This window comes from Sarcophilus harrisii, chromosome 3, assembly GCF_902635505.1.
Source record: "Sarcophilus harrisii chromosome 3, mSarHar1.11, whole genome shotgun sequence".
Classification (NCBI taxonomy): Eukaryota; Metazoa; Chordata; class Mammalia; order Dasyuromorphia; family Dasyuridae; genus Sarcophilus; species Sarcophilus harrisii.
The window spans coordinates 160,125,654-160,147,608 of record NC_045428.1 but is presented as its reverse complement, the minus strand read 5'-3'; the positions used below and the strand labels follow the sequence as shown (position 1 = coordinate 160,147,608).

Sequence of the window (21,955 nt, the reverse complement as noted above, 5' to 3'; positions counted from 1 at the left end):
AATTTGATATTCAAATGAGAATTTGTAATTTGTTCTTTTTTTTTAGCTTTTTTAATTGCATGGCCAATTCATCAATCTGCTTTTTCTTTATGTTATTGATGTGAGTAGTTAGATATAAAGTTTCACGTAAGTACTACTTTGCCTACATCCCATAAATTTTGATATGTTATCTTATAGTTATTTTTTTCTTTAATGATTTCATATTGATTGACTCACTTGACTTTTTAGAATTGATTATAAATAATTTTAATTTTTAATTTTATATATAATTTTTAATTTTAATTTTATATATACTTTAATTTATAATTTTTAATTATAAATTTTAACTAAATTTTAATCTCTCTTTTCATTGTCCATTATTGAATGTGATTTTTGTTATATCATGATCTAAAAAGGATATGTTTACTATTTCTGCTTTTCTGCATTTAGCTGTGTACTTTTTATGCCCTAATATAATTAATTTTTGGCTAGTTGCCATGTATTGTCAAGAAAATTCTCAGGTAATTTTCTGAAGATGTCTATCAGTTCTCACTTTTCCAGAATTTTATTCCCTTCCTTACCTTTTTTTGTTTGTTTGTTTGATTTTGGATTAGGTTTATCTAGTATTAAGAGGTGAACATCCAAGTCTATTTCCTCCTGTAACTCATTCAATTTCTTCAAAAATTTAGATACTATACCATTTGGTGCTTATAGTTTAATATGCATATGACTTCACTGTCTGTGAAACTTTATTTGTTTTTATTTTGTCTGAGATCATAATCATTACTCCTGTATATTTTTGCTTTAGCTGAAGCATAATAGTTTCTGCTTCTGCCCCCTATCTTTACCCTGTGTGTATCTCTGTGATTAGAATGTGTTTTTTATAGGCAACATGTTATAGGAGTCTGGTCTTTAGTCCATTCTACTATCTTTTTCTGTTTAATGAATAATTTCACCCCATTCACATTTATAGTTGTGATAACTTTTTTTCTACTTGTTCATTCATTTAAACCTCTCTTAACCCTTCTGCTTTTTCTCTTTACAAGTGTTTTACTTCTGATTATCACCTTCCCCAATATACTATGTTATGTCCCATGTATTAATTCTCTTTCCCTTCTATTATCTCCATCCCGCATTACTTCCTTATAGGGTAAGATGGATTTGTATATACAACTAACTGTGTATGTTATTCCCTCTTTGAGCCAATCTTGATGAGAGGAGAGTTTAATTTTTGTCTGCCAATCTTCCCTCTTCCCCTCTATTATAAAAGCTCTTTAATGCCTCTTTAACATGGGACAATTTACCCCATTCAATCTGCTGCCTTCTTCTCTGTAAGGGTATACTTGAATCTAAAACAGCAGAGTGCCTGTAGCTAAGTACCTGCCTGGTGTGGGATGGTGATTCTCTAAGCACATACTTGATGTAATGTAATGATGTGGTCAATCCAATTTGGTGCATATGTAAGATAATGTGGTGATGTGATGTTCTACAACTGTGCATGCCCAGTGTGGTATCATAATGTAGTTATGTGGGGTATTTAAGGGAGTCCCAGGGACAGTGGACTCTATCAGCTGCAGTGATCTCAGCTATAAAGAAGACTTCAGGTTCCAGACTTCATCTTTGACCAGCCATGTGTCTGCTCTTTTGCCTCCTTTACTTCACTCCCTGACTAAGCTCAAGGCCTTGAGTTGATCCCAAGGCCCATCAGAGAGCTAGCCTGAACATTAATTAGTACCTTTTGTAATGGAGTCATGGGGGTGGGCAGGACTTCTGTATGAGTGGTGGTGATGGTGTCATTGCCTTTCCCACTCCTCCTCTTTCCTCTATCCAGGAAGGCAAAATTGATGGAGGATGGTCAGAAGATGGGAAATCCCCTAAGGGTACCTGCTCAGGTATAAGTAGAGGTGAAACAAGAGGCCAATGGGGCATGGTATTCAACTTGGTCTAACTGGTTTTACTCTCCAGCTGTGTTGTCAGTCCCATCCCCTTCTTCCTCTTTCTCCTCACACTTCCTTGTTAGACTATCTTTATTGTACTCAAGATCTAATTCTCCGTACCTTTCAGGTGCTTTATCAGTACCCTCCCCTTCCTGCTCTTTCTTCTTTTTCCTTATTCTAAAACGTATGTAATTCCTTAAAGCCAATTGTATTATGTTGTATATATAGAATGTTTCTTCAGGAATTCATTCAGGACCATTATTTTCGTAATATTCATCTCCCACTAGTTTCCACTTGTCTGGTTCTAATCTTTCTGCCTTTGAGAACCAAGGGGATATGTACTCTAATGTTTCTAAAAGTCCAAGGATCTGATCCCAAGTTACAAACAAACCTTGGCTCTTCATTAATCTATCTATGCTTTCTTCACATTTCCCTTGGGGTGGAGAAGACTCTTTTCTTGGTATTTATCCCATTCCAGCTAAGAAATGAAAGTTACTAGTTTAGCCCTTAACAAAGTTTCCTGCTTGTCTATTTTCATACTCACTCTATTTCCAGGTCACAGGGACTTCACTGAACATAAGATGACTGCATCAGTCGAGCTTCGTGCAGGTTCTTAGTCCTTGTTGGGTGCCAATATGTAATGTCATGGCTAGCTCTCTGGTGGGCCTCAGGATCAGTCTGAGGCCTTAGGCTTAGTGGGGGAATGAAATGAAGGAGGCAGGAAAGCAGACACGTGGCTGGTCAAAGATGGGGTCTGGACTCTGTACTCTGGAGCCTGAAAAGTCTTTTCTGTGTCTGAGATCACCCTAGCTAAGAGAGCTTCCTGTCTCTGGGATTCCCTTAATACCCCAGCACAACTACATTATGACACCACACTGGGCATGCATTGTAGAACATCAGATCACCATATTATCCTAAAGATACACCAACTAGATTGACCACATCATTACATTACATCAAGTATGTGCTTAGAGAACCACCATCTCACACCAGGTAGGTACTTAACTACAAGCACCCTGTTGTCTTAGATCCAAGTACACCCTTTCAGTGTTCTGGCTTCACTACATTTCTCCATACACAAATTTTTTCTCACCCCTTAATTTTTTTGGGGTGGAGTCATCCCATTAAAGTCACCTTATATCCACACTTTCTGTGTACATATACACCTAGTTGCTGTTATATTAATAAAGTTCTTAAGAGTTACAAATCTCATCCTTCCTATATAAATTTAAACAATTTAATCTTATTGAATTTATTCTGTTTTCTTCTTGTTTCTTTTTTAACTTTGCTATGTTTCCTTTTAGTCTTGTATTTGGAAGTCAATTTTTTTTTTATTATTCAGCCTAATTTTTTAATTTGAAATGCTTGAAAGTCCTCTATTTCATTAAATAGCCATTTCTTTCTCAGGAGTGGGCCCTGTTGCTGACTCACTATGGAACAGGCTTTCTTTGCTACTTGACCCAGGAGAAGTGACTTTATTGCAAGTCTGTTCCAGGGATGGTGTCCTGATGCTGAGTTGCCACAGAGAAACAGAGCCTTTTTGTTGGCAGGCTTCAGGGGTAGATTATCATTGTTGGTCAGCCCTAGGGCAGGGCTTTACTACAGGTTGGCAATTAGGCCAAGACCTCATAGGTGGCTTGTGCAGAGATTTGGGCTTCTGGGGTGGCACCTTGAAACACTGCACAGATCGCTCACTTTCCTAGGTTGCCAGTAAGCAGAAGCATGGCACTTGCTGGTAGATTGCCTCAGGCTTGGAGACTTACTGCAAATCCTTTGCTATGAGTCTGACTGCTGCTAATATTCTTGGAACCTCTCTCTCCTTCTACCTCAGTGAGATAGACCTTTCCTGCTATGGTGGTAAACTGCTTCCCTGTTACTACATCAATTCTGATATAGTTTTCTAATTGTTTTGGAGAGAAACAATAGAAGGCCTTTAAAAGATTCCTTCTTCACTATGCTATCTTGGCACAGGAAGTTGTGATGGGCCTTTAAAGCTAAAGAGAGGAACTTATATGTAATCTTAGTAGTAATAAGGAGCTGTTGGGAATTGATTGGGGAGAGAGTAATATGCTAAAATGTGAGATTAGGTAGAATTATTTTGGCAGAGTGAGCAAGATGGATCAAAGTAAGGAGAGATTCAAAGCAAGAAGCCCATTTAAGAGGATGTTCTAATCAAGATGAGAAGTAATAAGGGCCTAAAATGAGAATGAGGAGTAATATATGAGCAAAGAGAAAGGGTCAGATTTGAGAAATGTTGTGAAATTTGAAATAGCAAGATTTGGCAACTGATTGGAAATGTGGGGTGAACGTGACTAAGGAACTGAGGATAATGCCAGAGTTAAAAATAGACAAGATTGAAAAGATAAGGAACTGGAAGCAGGAGCAATTCAGAGTTCAAGGGGAAAGACAGTGAATCTAATTTTGGATATATTGGTTTTGAGAGGGTTCTGAGACATCCAGTTTGAAAGGTCTACAGTGTAAAATATTTATCTAAATTGTCAGATAGTCACTGCATCAGTTTTATCTGATTGTTTATTTCTTCCTTGTTTACAAAGGAAAGATTGATTATGGGGGACGGTAGGCCATATCCAGAACAATTATAATTAAAAAACAAACAAACAAACAAAAAACATAGTTTATTTTCTAATATGTAGGTTAAAGTGGGCTGAAATTAGGTTGAATATGATCTGACTTAATTTCTTGTAAAACTAACCCTCCCATATCATAGACATACATTTTTTGCAGTTTTCAGAACATATTGGGTTAAAATATTCCAGTTTTTTAACCTCCTCCAGATGAAACAGTATAAAAAACAACTAACTTTAACTCATTCCAAGCCTCTTTCAATACAATGTCCAACAGTATTTCTGGGGTGGTGCCATGAGGCACTGCATAGATTGCTCACTTTCAGTGCATTGGTACTTATTACTATACATCACGTTCTTTCCTTTGCAAAATGTCCTTTCTTCAATCTATTAAAATCCTGTAGGGAAAAATATGGCTTGATATGAAATCAAGTAGACTGTGGAGTGATTTTCAGCTTGTAGCCTTTTATTTCAGAGGTGCTGCCTAAACTAAATATATATTTATATTTTTAACAAGGGAGAGCAAGACTGAGTGTTAAAGTGAATCACTGGGAACACAATTATATAGTTCAAAGTGAACTGTGCTTCAAAATCATTTTGAAGTAAAGTGTACATCTGAAAAATTCAACTTAAAAAAGATTTTTTTTTCTTTCTTTTAAATTGTTCAAAAGGAGGCTTTCAGTTCTGACTCTCACTGTTTGACCTACAAAAGTTCTAACATAGAAGCAGCATCATGGGATGAACTTTAAAACTGCAGACTAATGTCAGAGAGAAGACAAATATAGATGAATTTCTCCATTGCCCAAATAATCCTTACATCTAGGGTAATCTAGCAAGCAATTGCCATCAGGAATTCTGATTTTGTCTACATTTTTTTTTTTTAATTATCATCATGTTGTGTAGCCAATCCCATTGGAAGATATCCATGAATCTCACAAGACAATATGTTTGGGGACATTTCAGTTTTCATATTGAATCTGAAGTCAATTGAAGATATCTCTGAATTTTAGGAGGAAAAATACTCATGAAACATAAATTGCCATAATTTTTCTCTTTTTCACTGTATTCTTGGTTTCTGCAGAACAGATTACAAGTACTCCCTATTAGGGACTTTAAAACATGAATAGGGTGACAACTGATATATGTGGATAAATAATGCTAAGTAATCAATCAGTATTTATTTAAGCCAGCAGGGAAAGATAAGGAAGGAGAAAACTTATAGACATGAGGGTGGAGGGAAGGGATCAGCAAGTAAATATGTCAAAAGTCTGGAGGTATAGTGTCTTGTTCAAGAAATAGGGAATTCAATATCACTGGATTATGGAGTATATGGGTTAGAGCAAAAGGAATGGAAAGGTTGGTTTATCAACTACTGATATAATATTATTCAACATAAGTAGTTCTACATAAAGTTAAAATATATGTTAATATATATGCATGTATATGTTTATATGTCTGTGTATATGTATATATGTAAATATATGTATACACATAAATACACATGCACATATTTTTTCCACTAATAAAATTTGCCTGAGGTTCAAGAATAACTCAATTTTTAAAATAAACTTGTTTTTATATATGCTATATTGAAACCATCATTAATACTTTTTAAAGGGTAATTTAAAATGAGTTATTAAGCCTTTTTCAGTATGAAAATTCAGAGAGGCAGACATATACTATTCTATTATTTTATGCTTTTATACAAAAAGGAAACAAGAACTTACTAAGTGTCTACTATATGCCAGTGTTAATTACTATGCAAATATTATTATATTTGATCTTCACATAAGTAATATTATAATTCTTATTTTGCAATTTGGAAAACCAAGGCACATGGTGGTTAGTCACATAACTAGTCACTATTTGAGACTAGATGAGCTTTGAACTCAGGATTTCCTAACCCTCAAAGTAGTGCTCTATCTACTCTACCAACTAGTTGCCCTAGAGTAATGGCATTGAAAAATTAGTGCCATAAAGTCTATACTTGTTTTTCTTTTAACATTTCAGTTAAAACAGTGCTTGCTCTATGATTGTCATTACTCAGTGTTTAAGGCTAGGAAAGAATTGAGGCAAAGATAATCAATATTGGATTTTTTTTTGACTAGATAAAAGAAGCCATACTTTGCCTCAATTCTTTCCTAGCCTTAAACACTGATTGGGTATAGCTTTAGTCAAACAGAGACTTGTTAAAGACCTTAGTTTAAAAATGCCAAGGTCTCCCATGGCATCTAGGGCTGTCTCCACATATCTTGATCTAGATTTTTAAAAAATCATTAGCAAATTAATAATTTTTATTTAATAGTATTTTATTTTTCCCAATTATGTCGAGAAATTTTAAACATTCTTTTTTGCAATATTTTGAGTTCCAAATTTTTCCCTCTCTTCTTCCATCTAGAGTGTTCAAGTTAGAGATTCTAATGGACTCATTCAACAGACTTCCTGTAAAATGATTTTCTTAAATTGGGCAATACGTCTTTTTCTTCCAAGTTGATGTTTTACTTGCTTTTAGAATCACTTTTATTGAAAGGCTAAGATTTTTACTGAAAATGTTTACTGAAAAGAAATTTACTGAAAATACTGAAAATGTTATGTGCCATTAAATCATCTAGTATAATTAGGATTTGCAAATCAGAACATTGTAAGAACCTATTGATAGGGAAATATCCTTTTATTTAGACTTTGCCAAGAATAACCTCCATGTACTATATCACTCCCTATTCAAAAACTCCAGTTTTCCTTAATCAATAATTTCATTGGCCTCCTAGTGACTCTAGAATAAAATAGTCATCTTTTTCTTTTAGATTCTTTTCACAATCTCACTAATCTTATATATTGCTACATTTCCTATACTGTAGATCTAGTCAAACTGGCCTTCTCTGTGTTCCTTATATGTGGTGTTACATCTCCCATCTCTATACTTTTGTACTGACTGTCCTCCATGCTTGAAATATATTCTTTCCTTTCTTTCTCAAAAAAATTTGTATCTTCCTTCAAGATAACTTAAGTTACACCTTCTATGGAAACCCTTGCTGATGCCCTAAAATTAGAATGTTCAACTCTCTAATTACTTGAGTTTGAATTTATTGTGCACTTACTTCCTATATACTTATATATGTACATGTTATCTCCATTAATAGAAGATAAACATTTTTGTAACTAGGTATTATATAATTTTTTGATCAAAAGCTTTATCACCTAGCACAAAGGCAAGCATACAGTAATTTATTAATTACTATTTTTTGATTAATTGGTTGGTGTTTTGCATTATATTCCAATTTTCTTCTTTTTACAATATCTTAAAAAATCTTTCATATTTGGTTAACTTCCATATTTGATCAAATCTGTTTATTCTGATTTTGTTTATTTAAGTCCTGTTGCCATTATCATTAGATAACACATTGGACAATAGATAATTAAGTCTATAATATAATAGTTTAATTGTTATCATTAATAAGAATACATCATTAAACTAATGCTTGCAGAACTATTCCATTTCACACGTTTCTTGTCCTCTCTGTTTTCTCTAAAATGTTATCTAATGATCTGACTTAGTTGGGTTACACACCTGGAAATTTTGCTTCAGTCTCATTTTTTAAAAAATCTTTATTCAACATTTTCTATAAGATTGCACCATAGTAGAAACTATAAAAATAAAGGTAAAATGAAAAATGTTTTGAAAACATTTTTAAAAGAAAACTAGATGGTAGAGCCAAGATGTTGGAGAATAGACAGGTCTTGATCTGAGTTCTTTCTGGGATCCCACAGATCAATACCAGATCAAGTCTTTGAACTCTTTGGGGTGACAGAACTCACAAATATTTGGAGTGTAACAAATTTCCAGCAGAAGATATTTTGGAAGAAATTCAGAAAAGGTTTTTTTCAATTGGGCAGGGGGGAGGGGCAGCTGAGCACAGATGCAGTGTGGTTGTCTGAGTGCCAGGGAATCTACTGGTAGGCTCTTAGCCAAAAAACAGCAGCAGTGGCTGCTCAGTTCTGATTCAGAAGCCAGGGGATCAGCAGATTAGCTATGAGACATCCAATGAAAATACAAAAAGGAAATGGTGAGTTTCTGAACCCCAGAATAACACAGGACTTGGCCATGCGACCTAGCAGCAGAAGGAAGTCATCAGCATTGGGGCAAAGCAGCATAAAGCCAATGTTATCTGTAGAGGAAGCTTGGGACAATCTCCCTAAGAGCAGACCTCATCCTTTAAAAAATGAGCAAAAAAGTAAAAAGAATTTTGACAATAGGTAGCTTTTATGAAGAAAGAAAACAGATCTCAAACCCTGAAGATCCTAAAGGCAAATTGTCTCCAGAGGAAGCCTCAAAGGATGATATGAGTTGGTCTCCATTATATAAGGCTCTTTAGGAAGAATTCAAAAAGGATCTTAAAAGAGAGATAGAAGAAAAATGGAGACAAGAAATGAGAACTTTGCAAGAGAGTTTAAAAAAAGGAAAATAGAAGGGAGAACCAAAGTAGAAGGGGAAAGGTATAATAAAGGGGGAACAAGGGGAGGACTGTTTGAGGGAGGTGTCAGAAACAAAATACTGGAGAGGAGGGAAAGGGGGAAAGAAAAGAGAAACGTATAACTTTGAGGAAAACAAGATACATAAGATACATTTTATCTGTAGAAAATTTCTTAAAAATAGATTTAGTGAAATTAAAAAATCATATAATTCCTTACAAAATTGATTTGATGAAGTGGAAAAAGCTTATAATTCTTTGCAAAATAAAATTGAAAAAGAAACCAATTTGTTGAAAAACATAATTGTGAAATGGAAAAAAAAATGAACAAAACACCTTGTTTAAAATTAAATTGGCTCAATGCAAAAGGAAATAAAAAGGTAACTGAAGAAAATAATTCCCTAAAACTCAGAATTGAAATGGAAGTGAATGACTCAATGAGACTTCAAGAATCAGTCAAACAAAACCCAAAAAAAGTGAAAAATAGGAAAAAATGTAAAGTACCAAATTGGAAAAACAATTGACCTGGAAAATAGATTCAGGAGAGACCCAAGGATTATCAGACTACCTGAAAACCATGATGAAAAAAAAGAGCTTAGATATGATATTTCAGGAAATCATTAAGGAAAATTGCCCTGATGTCCTAGAACTAGAGGGTAAAATAACCATTGAAAGAATTCACCACCTCCTGAAAAAGACCTCAAAAATGAAAATTACAAAGAATATCATAGCTAAATTTCATAATTATCAGATCAAGGAGAAAATATTGCAAGCAGCCAGAAAAAAATAATTCAGATATCAAGAAGCCACAATCTGGATTACCCTGGACTTAAAATCTTCCATTTTGAAGGATAAAGGGTCCTGGAATCAAATATTCCAAAAGGCAAAGGAACTTGGATTGTAGCCAGGAATCAGCTATCCAACAAAGTTAAGCATTATTTTTCTGGAAAAAAGATGGACATTCAATGAAATGGGTGAATTTCATTTATTTCTGATAAAAGACCAGAACTGAACCGAAAATTTGATCTTCAAATACAGAGCTCAAGAGGAGCATTAAAAAAAGATAAAATGGAAAGAAAAAAAAAGAAAAAAGTTAGAAAGCATACATCCCTATATGGGAAGATGATATATTTAACTCTTATGATCTGTATCTCTGTTATGTGTATACTTAGAAGGTGCTGGTACAATTTAATTTTATTGTGATGATATAAAAAGAAACTAGAGGAGGAAAGGGGATTCTACTGGAAGAAGAGGAAAATGGAGTTTAAATGAGGTGATTTACATCTCATGAAGAGGTAAAAAAAGATCTATTACAGTTGAGGGAAAGAAGGGAAGAGGATGGACATTGTGAGAATCTTACTGTCATCAGATTTGGCTCAAAGAAAGAATATTGGACATAATTAGCTTCATAGAGAAACTTGTCGCACTCTAAAGAGAAGTAGGAGGGGAAAGGGGAAATGAAAGGGGGTAGCTAATAGAAGGGAGAACAGAAGTAAAAGGGGAAAGGTATAATGAAGGGGGAAGGGCTGTACAAGGGGGAGGACTGTTTGAGGGAGGTGTCAGAAACAAAATACTGGAGAGGAGGGAAAGGAGGAAAGAAAAGAGAAAAGTATAACTTTGAGGAAAACAAGAGGCAGGAAATACAGAGTTAGTAATTTTAACTGTGAATGTGAATGGGATGAACTCTCCCATAAAATAGAAGCATAGAGCAGATTGGATTAAAAGCCAGGATCCTACAATATGTTGTTTACAAGAAACACATTTGAATCAGAGTGATACATTCAGAGTAAAGATAAAAGTCTGGAGCAAAATCTATTATGCTTCAGTTGAAGTTAAAAAAAAAAAAAAGCAAGGTTAGCGATCATGATCTCAGATTCAGCAAAAGGAAAAATAGATCTAAATAAAATAGATAAGGAAGAAAACTGCATCATGCTAAACAGTACCATACATAATGAAGTAATATTAACACTAAACATATATGTACCAAGTGATATAGTAGCATAGAGAGCTGCAAGATTTAGACTGCAAAACTATACTAGTGGGGAATCTCAATCTTGCTCTCTCAGAACTAGATAAATTGAACCACAAAATAAAAAAGAAAGAAGTTAAGGAGGTACATAGAACATACTGTACTCTAAACTGATATTGTCTTTGGCAGCCTTGCCTTTCTGCCTGGAAAGGAAGTAAGGCATTAGCTAATGGAAGCAATTTTAGTCTTTTTTTTGGTCTTTTCTTGCATTGACTTTATGTGTTAATTAACCTTTTCTATAAAATAGTAATAATGAGTCAATATCTCTTTTTGTATCCATTTTTTTCATGTTCTGTCAAAAATATGTCAAAGAGCTGAGTTGGATCTATTGTTAACTGCATGCAGCTTTTTAAATTTGTTGTTAATTATTCCTTATTTATCAAATAGTTGGAAATCTATCAACCCATAACCAGTTGATTCTAAAATGATTGCTAGATTGATAACTAGATATTTCCTATTTATAAAAAGAAATTCAATTCTGAACATTTTTGTGCAATGCTTTATGCATCCAACTTTCTGGATGTTTATTGAATAAATCGTTCATAATACATAAGAGTGAAACTGTTGATTATTTTACTGTGGTCCTATTTATTTCTTAAATTAGAAGCAGTCACTCCCTCATTAATTCAGCAAGCAAGTCTCATCTGTTAAGTACCTACTACACATGCTAAAATGCTAAGGAAAGACAAAAAAAAAATAGGCCCTGACTTTAAGACTTCAATTTTCTAAATATTTTCATTATTCTTTCCTATGAATATCTTCACATCAAAATTATAAAGTTGCTTTCAAATTTGGAAAATCTTGTTAGGGTCTTTATAGGATATTTCCCCTCATGTCTTCTCTGGAACAGATTGTGGTATATATTATTATCTTTATAGATTTGTGTACACTTACAAATAACATTACAAGATAATATGTCTTCTGCCTATGGGCACAAAAAAACTTTATTTTATTCTTGGGGTGGGGGGAGATTTTGAGTTGTCTTTCTTCATAGCTACAATTCTTTATTTCTTCCTTTTAATGGAGTGATTTCACTCTTAATATCAATATGGATATCACTCAAATCCTACATTCATTTGTCAACTTTTTTTGTCATACAAAAATTTTTCATGAAGAAGATAAATATTTAAATTAATACTCTTGTGTATCACGAAAACTAAGGCTTAATCACTCCTGTCATTTTTTTTCTGTCACTCTTCTATCATCAATGTGAAAAGGGAACTGAGAGGACTAAGGGCCATATTTCATATTTATCCATTCTCACATTCACTCCAAATTATTCATTAAGCAGCCAAATTTCTGGTGAACTTAACATTCTTAGGCTGATCCATGAATAGCAGAAATATTGCTCAGGAGGCATAATGGCATGGTAAAACTTTCCTTAACTTGCCCTCTCCTGGTATTAGCCAACTAAAACCCAGTCACTTCCATGCCATGCTTTTATGAGGCGTCAAAAGAAAAATAAAATAAAATAAAATTATCTTTATGTTCAATTTGAATATTTAGTGTTTTAAGATATACTTATTTTAACATTTGCTTTTATAAATCTTTAACTTATATTTCACTCAGAGGCAGCCCTTGAGCTATTTCAATTTGAACTAAGGTATGATGGCAAATTCCTAGCTGGTCTTGCAGGTATATTGGGTAAACTACTATTAAATATATATATATATATATATATATATATATATATATATACTGTTTTAATAGTTTGCCTTAAAAATCTTTTTTTGGCAAACTTCTTTTCTTCCTTATCTTTGCTTCTTGAAAGAAATCATGCTTGGTTTCTCTTAGTCTAATCAATTCTCAACCTACTGGCAAGAGCTGTTTACATATTGGTAATAATCTGAGCATTGGGACTGGAGTCAAGAATACTGAAGTTCAAATCTTGTCTCAGACAGTTACTAGCTGCGTGACTCTGGCCAAGTCAATTAACCTCTAGTTTCCTCAACTATAATATGGCATGCACCTCATAAAATTGTTGGGAAGATCAAATGAAATAATATGTATAAAGTACCTATAGTATCTAGCATATTGTAGGCACTATGCAACTTCTTCCCTTTTCCCTGTCACAAATGAAAGGATCATATAAATGTCACACATGCTTCATGTGAAGTGGCTCTATCTTTTGATTTTGTTACTTTACATAATTTTATAGCTTGTTTGCACCAGTTTTTTTTTCAAAAAAGACTTTCTATTCACCAACTCCCACTGTCCTCTCCTTCTTCCTTTCTTCAACATTTGAAAATTACTTGTTTCAAATGGTGGGTAGGTAGTCTAATGGAAAATTTGTTAAATCTGAAATCAGGAATCTTAGAATTAAAATTTTAGACATTTAGTAGCTATGTTTTAATAGATAAGTCACTTAACTTTTGTCAAATTCACTTTCCTTATCATATAGGAGGTCTAATGATAGCACCCACCTTACAAGATTGCTATAAGGTAAGAAATAAACAAAATAAAATAAAATAATACATGTAATGAGACTTGTAAAAATTAATTTAGCATACAATTACTGTTATTGTCATTAGAATAAATGTATAATAAAAATTTCTTAAAATTCAACAATGAAATATAACAAAAAAACTCATGCAACATATTTAAAGAAGAAATTTAAACATTCACATTTTAGTTAGATATAAATAGAAAACCAAAAATTTATAATTTATTTATATTAATAGATCTCAACATCATAATGGGAATTTAAAATATGGGTATCAATTATTTATGTATTTATTTTTACAATCATCACTTTTAGCTCTACTACAAAGAACATCATAGACTAATAAAGTAAATCCAATATTTTTATGAATTTAGTTCACTTTATAAATTTTCCTGTGATGTAGATAAAGAGTTTTTGAAATTTAAGAAATTGACTGGAAAATCAAGCAACAGCAAGTATATAGTTTGGCAGAAACAAATTTTCAAAATACTGCACATAATTCAATGTATGTGTACATATATTACAAATATACATGTGTATATATGTATATGATATGTGTGTATGTGTGTATATGTATACACACTCCTATTTTCACAATATTATATTTTCTGAATCTCTCATGATCTGAGAAAAATGAACTTAAACTTACTAACCAACATAAAATACATAAATATAGCTCTATAAAAGTATTACTTAAGGAGAAGTTTCTACTTTAAAAAAGAATAAGCTTATGTTGTATAAATTGAAGCTCATTTTATAGACGAATACCTCTTTAGAGTTCTCCTATGTTTAATGCACTAAATCTGGTGTTATATCCCAACCCTATATTTATTTCAATATTAACTTCTATTTGTAGCTTTCCCTTTCTATCGTATATATAACTATTCACTACCTGTGGCAAATTCAGTCATGGAGAAAGAAGTAGATGTGTATGGAAGAGTGATGGGAGGATGTTCTAGTGGGAAATAGTTTGTCCCTGGCTAATATTTCCATGATATATTCATGGAGGCTCAGTTTATAGTTGGGCAATGGTGCAGGAGACATTGTGCTGCACAAGAACGATAGACAATTTCCTAAGGATGAAATATCCATTCCCTTATCCCTGAACCCCTCATTCTTTGGATACCTGAAATTCAGGATAAAGCTCTGATTAATATGAGAAATTGTTCCAAGGGTAGTAGAGGGATTGGAATATCTTTTATAACTAGGGTATTAATAGACAACAGTTATTTTGAGAAAAGATGAGAAGATTCAGTGAATTGTAAACTCATTAATAATCAAAAGGGCTACATGAAATCCCCCAGCCCCCTCCAAATAATGTAATCTTAGGTTGCATTAAAAGAGATATAGTTTATGGGACACATAGTTCTACTAGATTTTTTTCCAGTTCAGATGTCTGTTCAGCTTGGGGAAACAACATTTTAATAGAACATTCATTAACTAGAGATAATCTATAGGGTAACCATTTGAGAAGACTGGATAAGTTAGAGGATATATAATATAAAAATAAATTGAGAGTGTAAAAATGTTTACTCTAGAAAAGACAGGGAGGGCATGACAGATGTCGTTTAATATTTATGGAGCTGTCATCTGAAAGAAGTAATATTTTGCTTTTTTACTTCAGAGGATTGGACCATGAACAAGGAATAGAAATTTCAGGGACTTGCTCTTCCCAGGAAACAGAATACAGATACAATAAGCATTTCATGTAACCACAAGAAATTTTAATACAAAAAGGAAAAGGAGTCCTCTCTGTAAACTCCTAGTAGACATAGACTAAAATAGGTTTATACCTCCTTGCACAGTGTGCCAAGGATAGCATTTGCATAATTAGATGCTTCTAATGACATGGATAATAAAGAAATTCTACTATATCACTAGAAGATGAACTAAACAGTTCAATCAGACATATTTCAGTCTCTTGGTTCCCCCCTAAGTCTAGGCTCAGTCTAAGTTTAACTGAGCTGTTTTTGACCTATAGTTCTTTTTTGTTTTTTTAGAAAACAACCAATAAGCAGGGAAATTCTCCAAATCCTTGTCAACTCTCTTGAAACTAGTTTGGAGAAAGCTTGGGTCAGCAGTGATGAATCACAGTTTTAACTTCCGAGGTACAGGCTTTTGTTTTGACAAACCTTTGACTTCCTTTCTAAATCCCTACAACATGCTGTCAATATTTGATTTTACTGCAATTCATTCCAACAAAGCTCCTATTTCATAAGGATTTGGTTGTCATGTCCAGTGAGAAATCTGGGGATTGTTAGTATGCATACATATCATGAATATTTCTTACTATGATATTACAACTATAATTTTCACAATTAAGATAACAAAACATTAAAAATAATAAATCATTCATATATGAATCAAGGATGATAATTAAGATATTCATTACCTTCCCTGCTATCATTGAAAAAAAACTGAGAATATTATTACTTGAAGGACCTAGGTGGCCCAGCAGATGGAATCTGAAGTCAGGAAGACTTTAGTTTGAATCCAAGGGATTCTTGTGATCCTGGGCAAATCAGTCATTTAACTTATCTGACTCAGTTTCCCCATCTGCAAAATAGTGATGATAGCACCAATTTCACAGGCAAGGATCAAATGTGTTAACATATAAAATAGGTATATCAATGTTAGCTATTCTTATTGTTTCTTGAGAAGGATATAATGGAAGGAATGAATTAGCCACCAGACACAACAATAGATTCAATGATTGACATCCCCGGTCTTTTACAACTTCTATGAATAAATATACAATATCCTAGGTGATATTTAGATGAGCTATTTGGGTAGAGTTGTAATTGGTTTATAATTAATGAATTATGAAATATTTTAAAACTTTTTAGTATGTCATAATTTTCTAATAAAAGAAATTATATTCACTCCATATCTACTTGAAAATGAGGTAACATAGTGAGTAATTTTGGTTAATATAATCAATGAATAATGCCAAATTCAGGTAAAAAATAATCCATTCTAGAACACAAATTACTTTGTATGGCTCTTTCCACTGATTAATCAAATAGTTGTCGAACATCTACTTCATCTGATATTGTCTGAGAATTTTCTGAAATATTTAAAGGATGAAGAGAAGCAGAAATGTACCAGTGAAATAAAGGGGGCTTTTATTAATATTTTCATTTAGTTGAAAAACATTAACTTTTTATATCAGCACTAGTGGAAGGATAATATGATGTAACTACTTAAGCCTGATTTGGGGTGGTATTCTAGAGTACTTAACTGTATACTTAAATTTGTCCCTATTCTAACTTTTTGACAATAGGAATAAGTATGGAAGAAAAACATATTTTCTGAACAGGATAAGTAAAGAAGGACTAAGTCCTTTAATTTATATTCTTGCTTTTGGATATTTTTGTTTAGTTCTGCTTCTTTGGTTAATTTAGTCAATGAAAGTGCCAAATTTAGGCAGAAACAATTCACTCTTTTTTTTTTTAACAATGAAATACTTTTTGGAAAAAAAATTGATTGTTAGAAAAGTAATGTTGGATAGAAACTTTAAAAAAAAGAAATTTTGGGTTAAAGAATGATAAAACACTCAAGTATGTTAGCAATTTAGTCTTCTAAAAACATATTACTATATAAATGAAAATATTATAATATATTCAGAATCAACAATATGGATTTACTAAATCCAGTGTGAGCAAAATGGCATTTGGATATTGCTCAAAGAAAGAAATTATATCCTCCTAAATGACTACTACACACTATTATGTTTGACAGCAAAAGAAAACTTGGAAGATCAAGAATTTTTTTCAAAAAAAAGTTCCTTTTCATTTCATAATTTATATGCAACCAAGTCTAGGCTTAAGAATTACTCAGAGTTTCATGAAAGTAACATTCAGGTTTTACTTAGGATTTATTATTTATTCATTTTTCAGATGAACAAATTATAGTTCTGTTACATAAAACCTCAAATCTTGGTGATAATAAAATTCATGGTTAATTAAAATATTTTAGCAGCAAGCAATAAAATTACTCTATTCCAATACAAAAATAGGATGAGCTACCTTAAAGAGACAGGATTCATTCTAAGCACTTTTGAATGAGCTCTCTGATATATTAAATAGGGAAGTGTAAAAACTTACATCTGTCCTAAGGGGGACATTGTCTCTTGTGACCAAGACTACAAATTATACCATTAATATAAACATGTAGTGATCTTTGTTCTCTTGAAAGCACATAGGTATTGGTAGAAAAGTTAGCTCCAATATAGATCTTATTAGTGTCAGTACAGGTAGATGAGAGAGGGGGAATAATATTTTAAAATTAAAATTATTTAAAATAATACATATTTTGAAACACTAAATAAAATTTAGGGTTAAAAAGTACTTGATATACATTATCTTAATACTTATAATAATCGCAAAGATATAATACTGTGATTATTATGATTTATATTATTTTAATATGAAAAATATGAAGTTAAGAGAGGTTTAGAAATAACTTGCTTATGGTCTCATAGCTCATGAAAGTGGATATGAATTCAGGTCTTTCCAAATTCCAGACACAATGATTTTTCCATTACATCATATTGTCTCTATAAATCCCTTTAAAATGTATTATTTATTCAGAAGGTCAGGTATAACATTACTCTTCATTTCCTTTCTTCTTCTCCAATTGTGGTTCTATCAGGCCATTTACATGAAAATTCCTATAATTCATAAGACATTGTTAAAATGGTACAACCCTCAATAGAGGGAAGTGAAAATAACCATTTATTAAGCACCTACCATGTGCTAGGCACTATGCAAAACTCATCATAGATATCACATTTATCCATTACTAGAATGTACTTGAATGACTGAGATTAATATATAGACATTTAATCTTCCTTGTTGGAAGAGAAGTCAATAGATCTTTGAATATGAGGACTTTTATTTTTCCATTTGGCACTCTCTGACTGACTCTATTCTCATGCAAGCTATGATGTTTCTAATGATGAGACATCATACTTCTGGTCTTCTGGATCATTAAAATAAAGAGAAGATAAAGATGTTGAGAAGGAAACAAAAGCTGAGTACATCCTTCCTCAAAGTAGATCCTTTTCATAGTATAGGATTTAAGTGAAAACTTATGAAATGAATTGGTTCTGGAAGACGTAGATTGATTCATTAGATATGTCATCATTGAACAGGAATATTGATATAATCTAAAAAAGACTTTAAGCCTGTAATCTAAAGACCTTTGTATGAATCCTACTTTTGCCATTTACAATCTGTGTGACCTTATGCAAAACATTTTCCCAGCATGGCTTCTGTTTATTCATCTATAACATGAATTTGAAATAGATGATCATTCCCAATTTTGAAATCCCACAAATATTACATAGGAACTATTCTTCTAATAACAATATTTAACAAAACATACAATTTTGATTCTTCTTAATTTTTTTTTTGCCTGAGGCCCCTGAATGTTTCCAATCAAATTTCAAATCTAAACAATGTTTCTCCTCATTTCATTTCAACCAGCATAACTCAGGTAGCAGATACCTTCAAGTGATAACATCTATTGTAATTAAATTTAATTTTGAAATTGTGGAAATGCATTTGCTGCATTCTGTTCAAAAGAGATGATATATGCAAAGAACTATGAACATTTTAATTGGGTAAACAAGTTAGATAAATGTTAGCTCATAGTACTTTATTCTTCTAGACTTCAAAGTGTTATCTCTTATTACTATTTCATCCTAGAACTTCCCTTAGCAACTGAGGGCTCCTTGTCCTACAATGTCCTAACTAACATCCCTGCAGCCTATTTACCAAGGGATTTTCCTCTGAAAGGCCTGTTTAATAAAACCTATTGTACTACAATCTCCATTTTGTGGAAAGGTGCAAACTAGACTTGTTTTCATTGCCCTCCAAGATACACACATATTCCTCACAATGATACCACTGAGCCCAGTACCCATTAATTTCTTTCCACCCATTCACTCCCTCTGCTCTTTAGTTCACCTTAATGTATTGCCTTGCTTCATAAGAATATAATCTATTTGAAGGCAGAGCTTATCTCTAATTTTCTATTTATTTTTACCTTCAGTGCTTAACACAAAGATAGGGGCATGGTAAATATATGTTTCCTTCCTTCCTTCCTTCCTTTTTTCTGTAGTAGTAGTAGTAGTAGTAATAGTAGTAGCAACAGAAAAGCAGCATTTTTAAATGTCATCCAGAGAAAATAAACTACTTATTTTAAACTTTTTTTCTTATCCAAAGATTATATTATTTTTTTCTGAACCTAAAAGATCAAAACGGAGTTACCTAAAACATAATTTAAGTGCATATGACTTACAAATAATGCTACTTACTTGTTCAAATTCATTCTTCTGAAATTCCTCAAAACCAAAGATGTCCAGTATTCCAATTTCCAATGTCTGTACACTGAAACAGTAAAATTGAATGCCTGAGTATAATTTCTTGAAATCTTTTACTTCCCTCTGCCTCTCCCTCTTTTGTGAATACTACTTTAGCCATATCATCATGAATTTTCACTAAATAAAAATTGGTAGAAAGATATGCTTTTTGTTTTCAAGGAATGTTAGTTTTAAAAACACAGCCAAAAATATTAAATGAAAAAAAAAGTGTAATGCACAAGCAACAGTGATATTTATGCCACTGAAATAGAGTTAAATTAGCCAAAATCATCCTTTGGTAAGGTTTTTAAAGGTATTTTGTATTGTCAAGTCAGGGATTTGCTACCAGATAATAATAATGACTTTTCTATATTTAATAAATCAGGATAACTTTATGGCCTGAACAAATGATAAATACCATGAATCAAGATCTACTTTGTTGCCCTCTTTGATTTTTCTTCATTAACTTATTGCTAATACTGTGAAGTGGTTAAGTAAATATTTCTAGAAGAGAATTCTTCTATGAAGAATTATACTTTAAAATAAAATCTAAACAAATTTTATAAGTGTGAGAAGCAACATGACATAATTATGGGTCAGAAGATAGAGAAATATTATTCCCCAAAGTTTGCCACCTCTTCTCCCATGTTTTATCCTTTGCTTGTTCTCACAGGCTAAACCAGGGCTTCTTAAACTTCTTACACACCCCTTTTCATCCAAGAAATTTTTATGCAATCGGAGTATGTAAATAAATTTGGCATTCAAATTAAACAATCATTGATAATAAATCATAAGGAAATTTATTTTAAAACAATTTTTGGCATACATGTAATTTTACCATTTATTAAAAAATGAAACCAAATTTGCATATTAAAGAAATGGATGGTTTTGCTTATTTTTAACATAAAGAATTAAATCTTTGTTTCTTTTTACTAATGTCAAATGTTTCCTGACCCCCACATTCATTTATATGATCCCATATGGAGCCATAACTCACAATTTTAGAAGTTTTGGGCTAAACAACCAGAGTGATAAGCTTCATAGGCTTGTCTGTACTGAATGTTTTGCATTCAAAATAAAAATTTAAAAACCAAAATTGAAAAATATCAAAAACTGAAATAAATTTAACAAATATATTTTTGTGAAGCAGTATTAAAATATATATATTCTGTTCTTTAAATCTGGACTCTACCAGAAAATCTGGGAGGTTTGGCACCATCTGGTTGAAATGAGTCAGGGGAGCTACATTTTAGTCCTGGCTCTGCCATTAACTTGTTCATAGAATCTTTGGGCAAATTATATTCTTTGAACTCAGTTTCCTCATCTGTAAAATAAGAGGGCTGACTCAGAAGGACTCTAAACTTCTTTTCAGCTCTAGTCATATATTTTTTTTTTGGACATGGTAAGTATCTTTGTATACTTTCTTTAATGTAGCAAGTGCTGATAACTTTAATATTTTTTGTATAATTAGTGCTTTATTTTCCTGGATCCAATCCCCTCCCTCCACCTTTTATAGCAATATCAGTCTTTGTTCTTCTCCTTCCATGGTTATTCTGACTCAAAATAAAAACTTCCTTCCCTAATACTACAGCTTTGTAGTCAGCCCTAGCCTCATGATTCATCTTTCTTTTTTTTATTTCCTCAGTTACATTCTCTGAGATCTGGACATTGGCACAATTCTGACATATTTCCTTTATAAGTCAATCTTGACACTTCCCAGTAGGAATAAAGATTTTCTTAAAATAAGAACTAGCTAAAAGCTGATTTTCTGTGAATCTACCTATTTTTTTTTAAACAATATGCATTTTTGAAGAGGTCAAACTTTTTAAAAGCATTTAAAAACTTATTAGAATTTGCAGAATGTAGAACTCCAATTTTTAAATACCTACTATTAATATACAGTGATTTAGCAAGTAAAAATAATGCTATGATGTCCTTTTTTTTTTTTTTAAGTTGTTTATATTGTATTAGTTTGAAGTTGTGATTTGTTTATTCTTAAAGCCATATGTTGGGACAGAGATTGGGGCAAAAATGGTGAGTTTGTAAGTAGTTATGTATAAAAAAAAGAGAGGCATCAATAAAACAAGTTTAAAAGGCACAGAGGTTTATAGTGTCAAAGAACTGTTTTCTGGATCAATTGATATAT

The 21,955-nt window shown here is 32.3% G+C and overlaps 1 protein-coding gene and 1 long non-coding RNA gene across 2 annotated transcripts in view; one reads left to right on the top strand and one right to left on the bottom strand.

Moving 5' to 3' along the window:
* Positions 1-21,955, bottom strand: part of MYO16 (myosin XVI) — a 713,480-nt gene that overhangs the window by 272,039 nt on the left and 419,486 nt on the right. The window contains exon 21 of the mRNA XM_031958702.1: positions 19,765-19,837. Within this exon, the coding sequence (XP_031814562.1) occupies positions 19,765-19,837 (73 nt within the window). The remainder of the gene's footprint in view (positions 1-19,764; positions 19,838-21,955) is intronic.
* The window catches only part of LOC116422280, a 68,079-nt gene continuing 48,768 nt past the window's right edge, over positions 2,645-21,955 (top strand). Inside the window, exons 1-2 of the long non-coding RNA XR_004232852.1 lie at positions 2,645-2,909; positions 13,401-13,441. This is a non-coding gene — a long non-coding RNA (uncharacterized LOC116422280). The remainder of the gene's footprint in view (positions 2,910-13,400; positions 13,442-21,955) is intronic.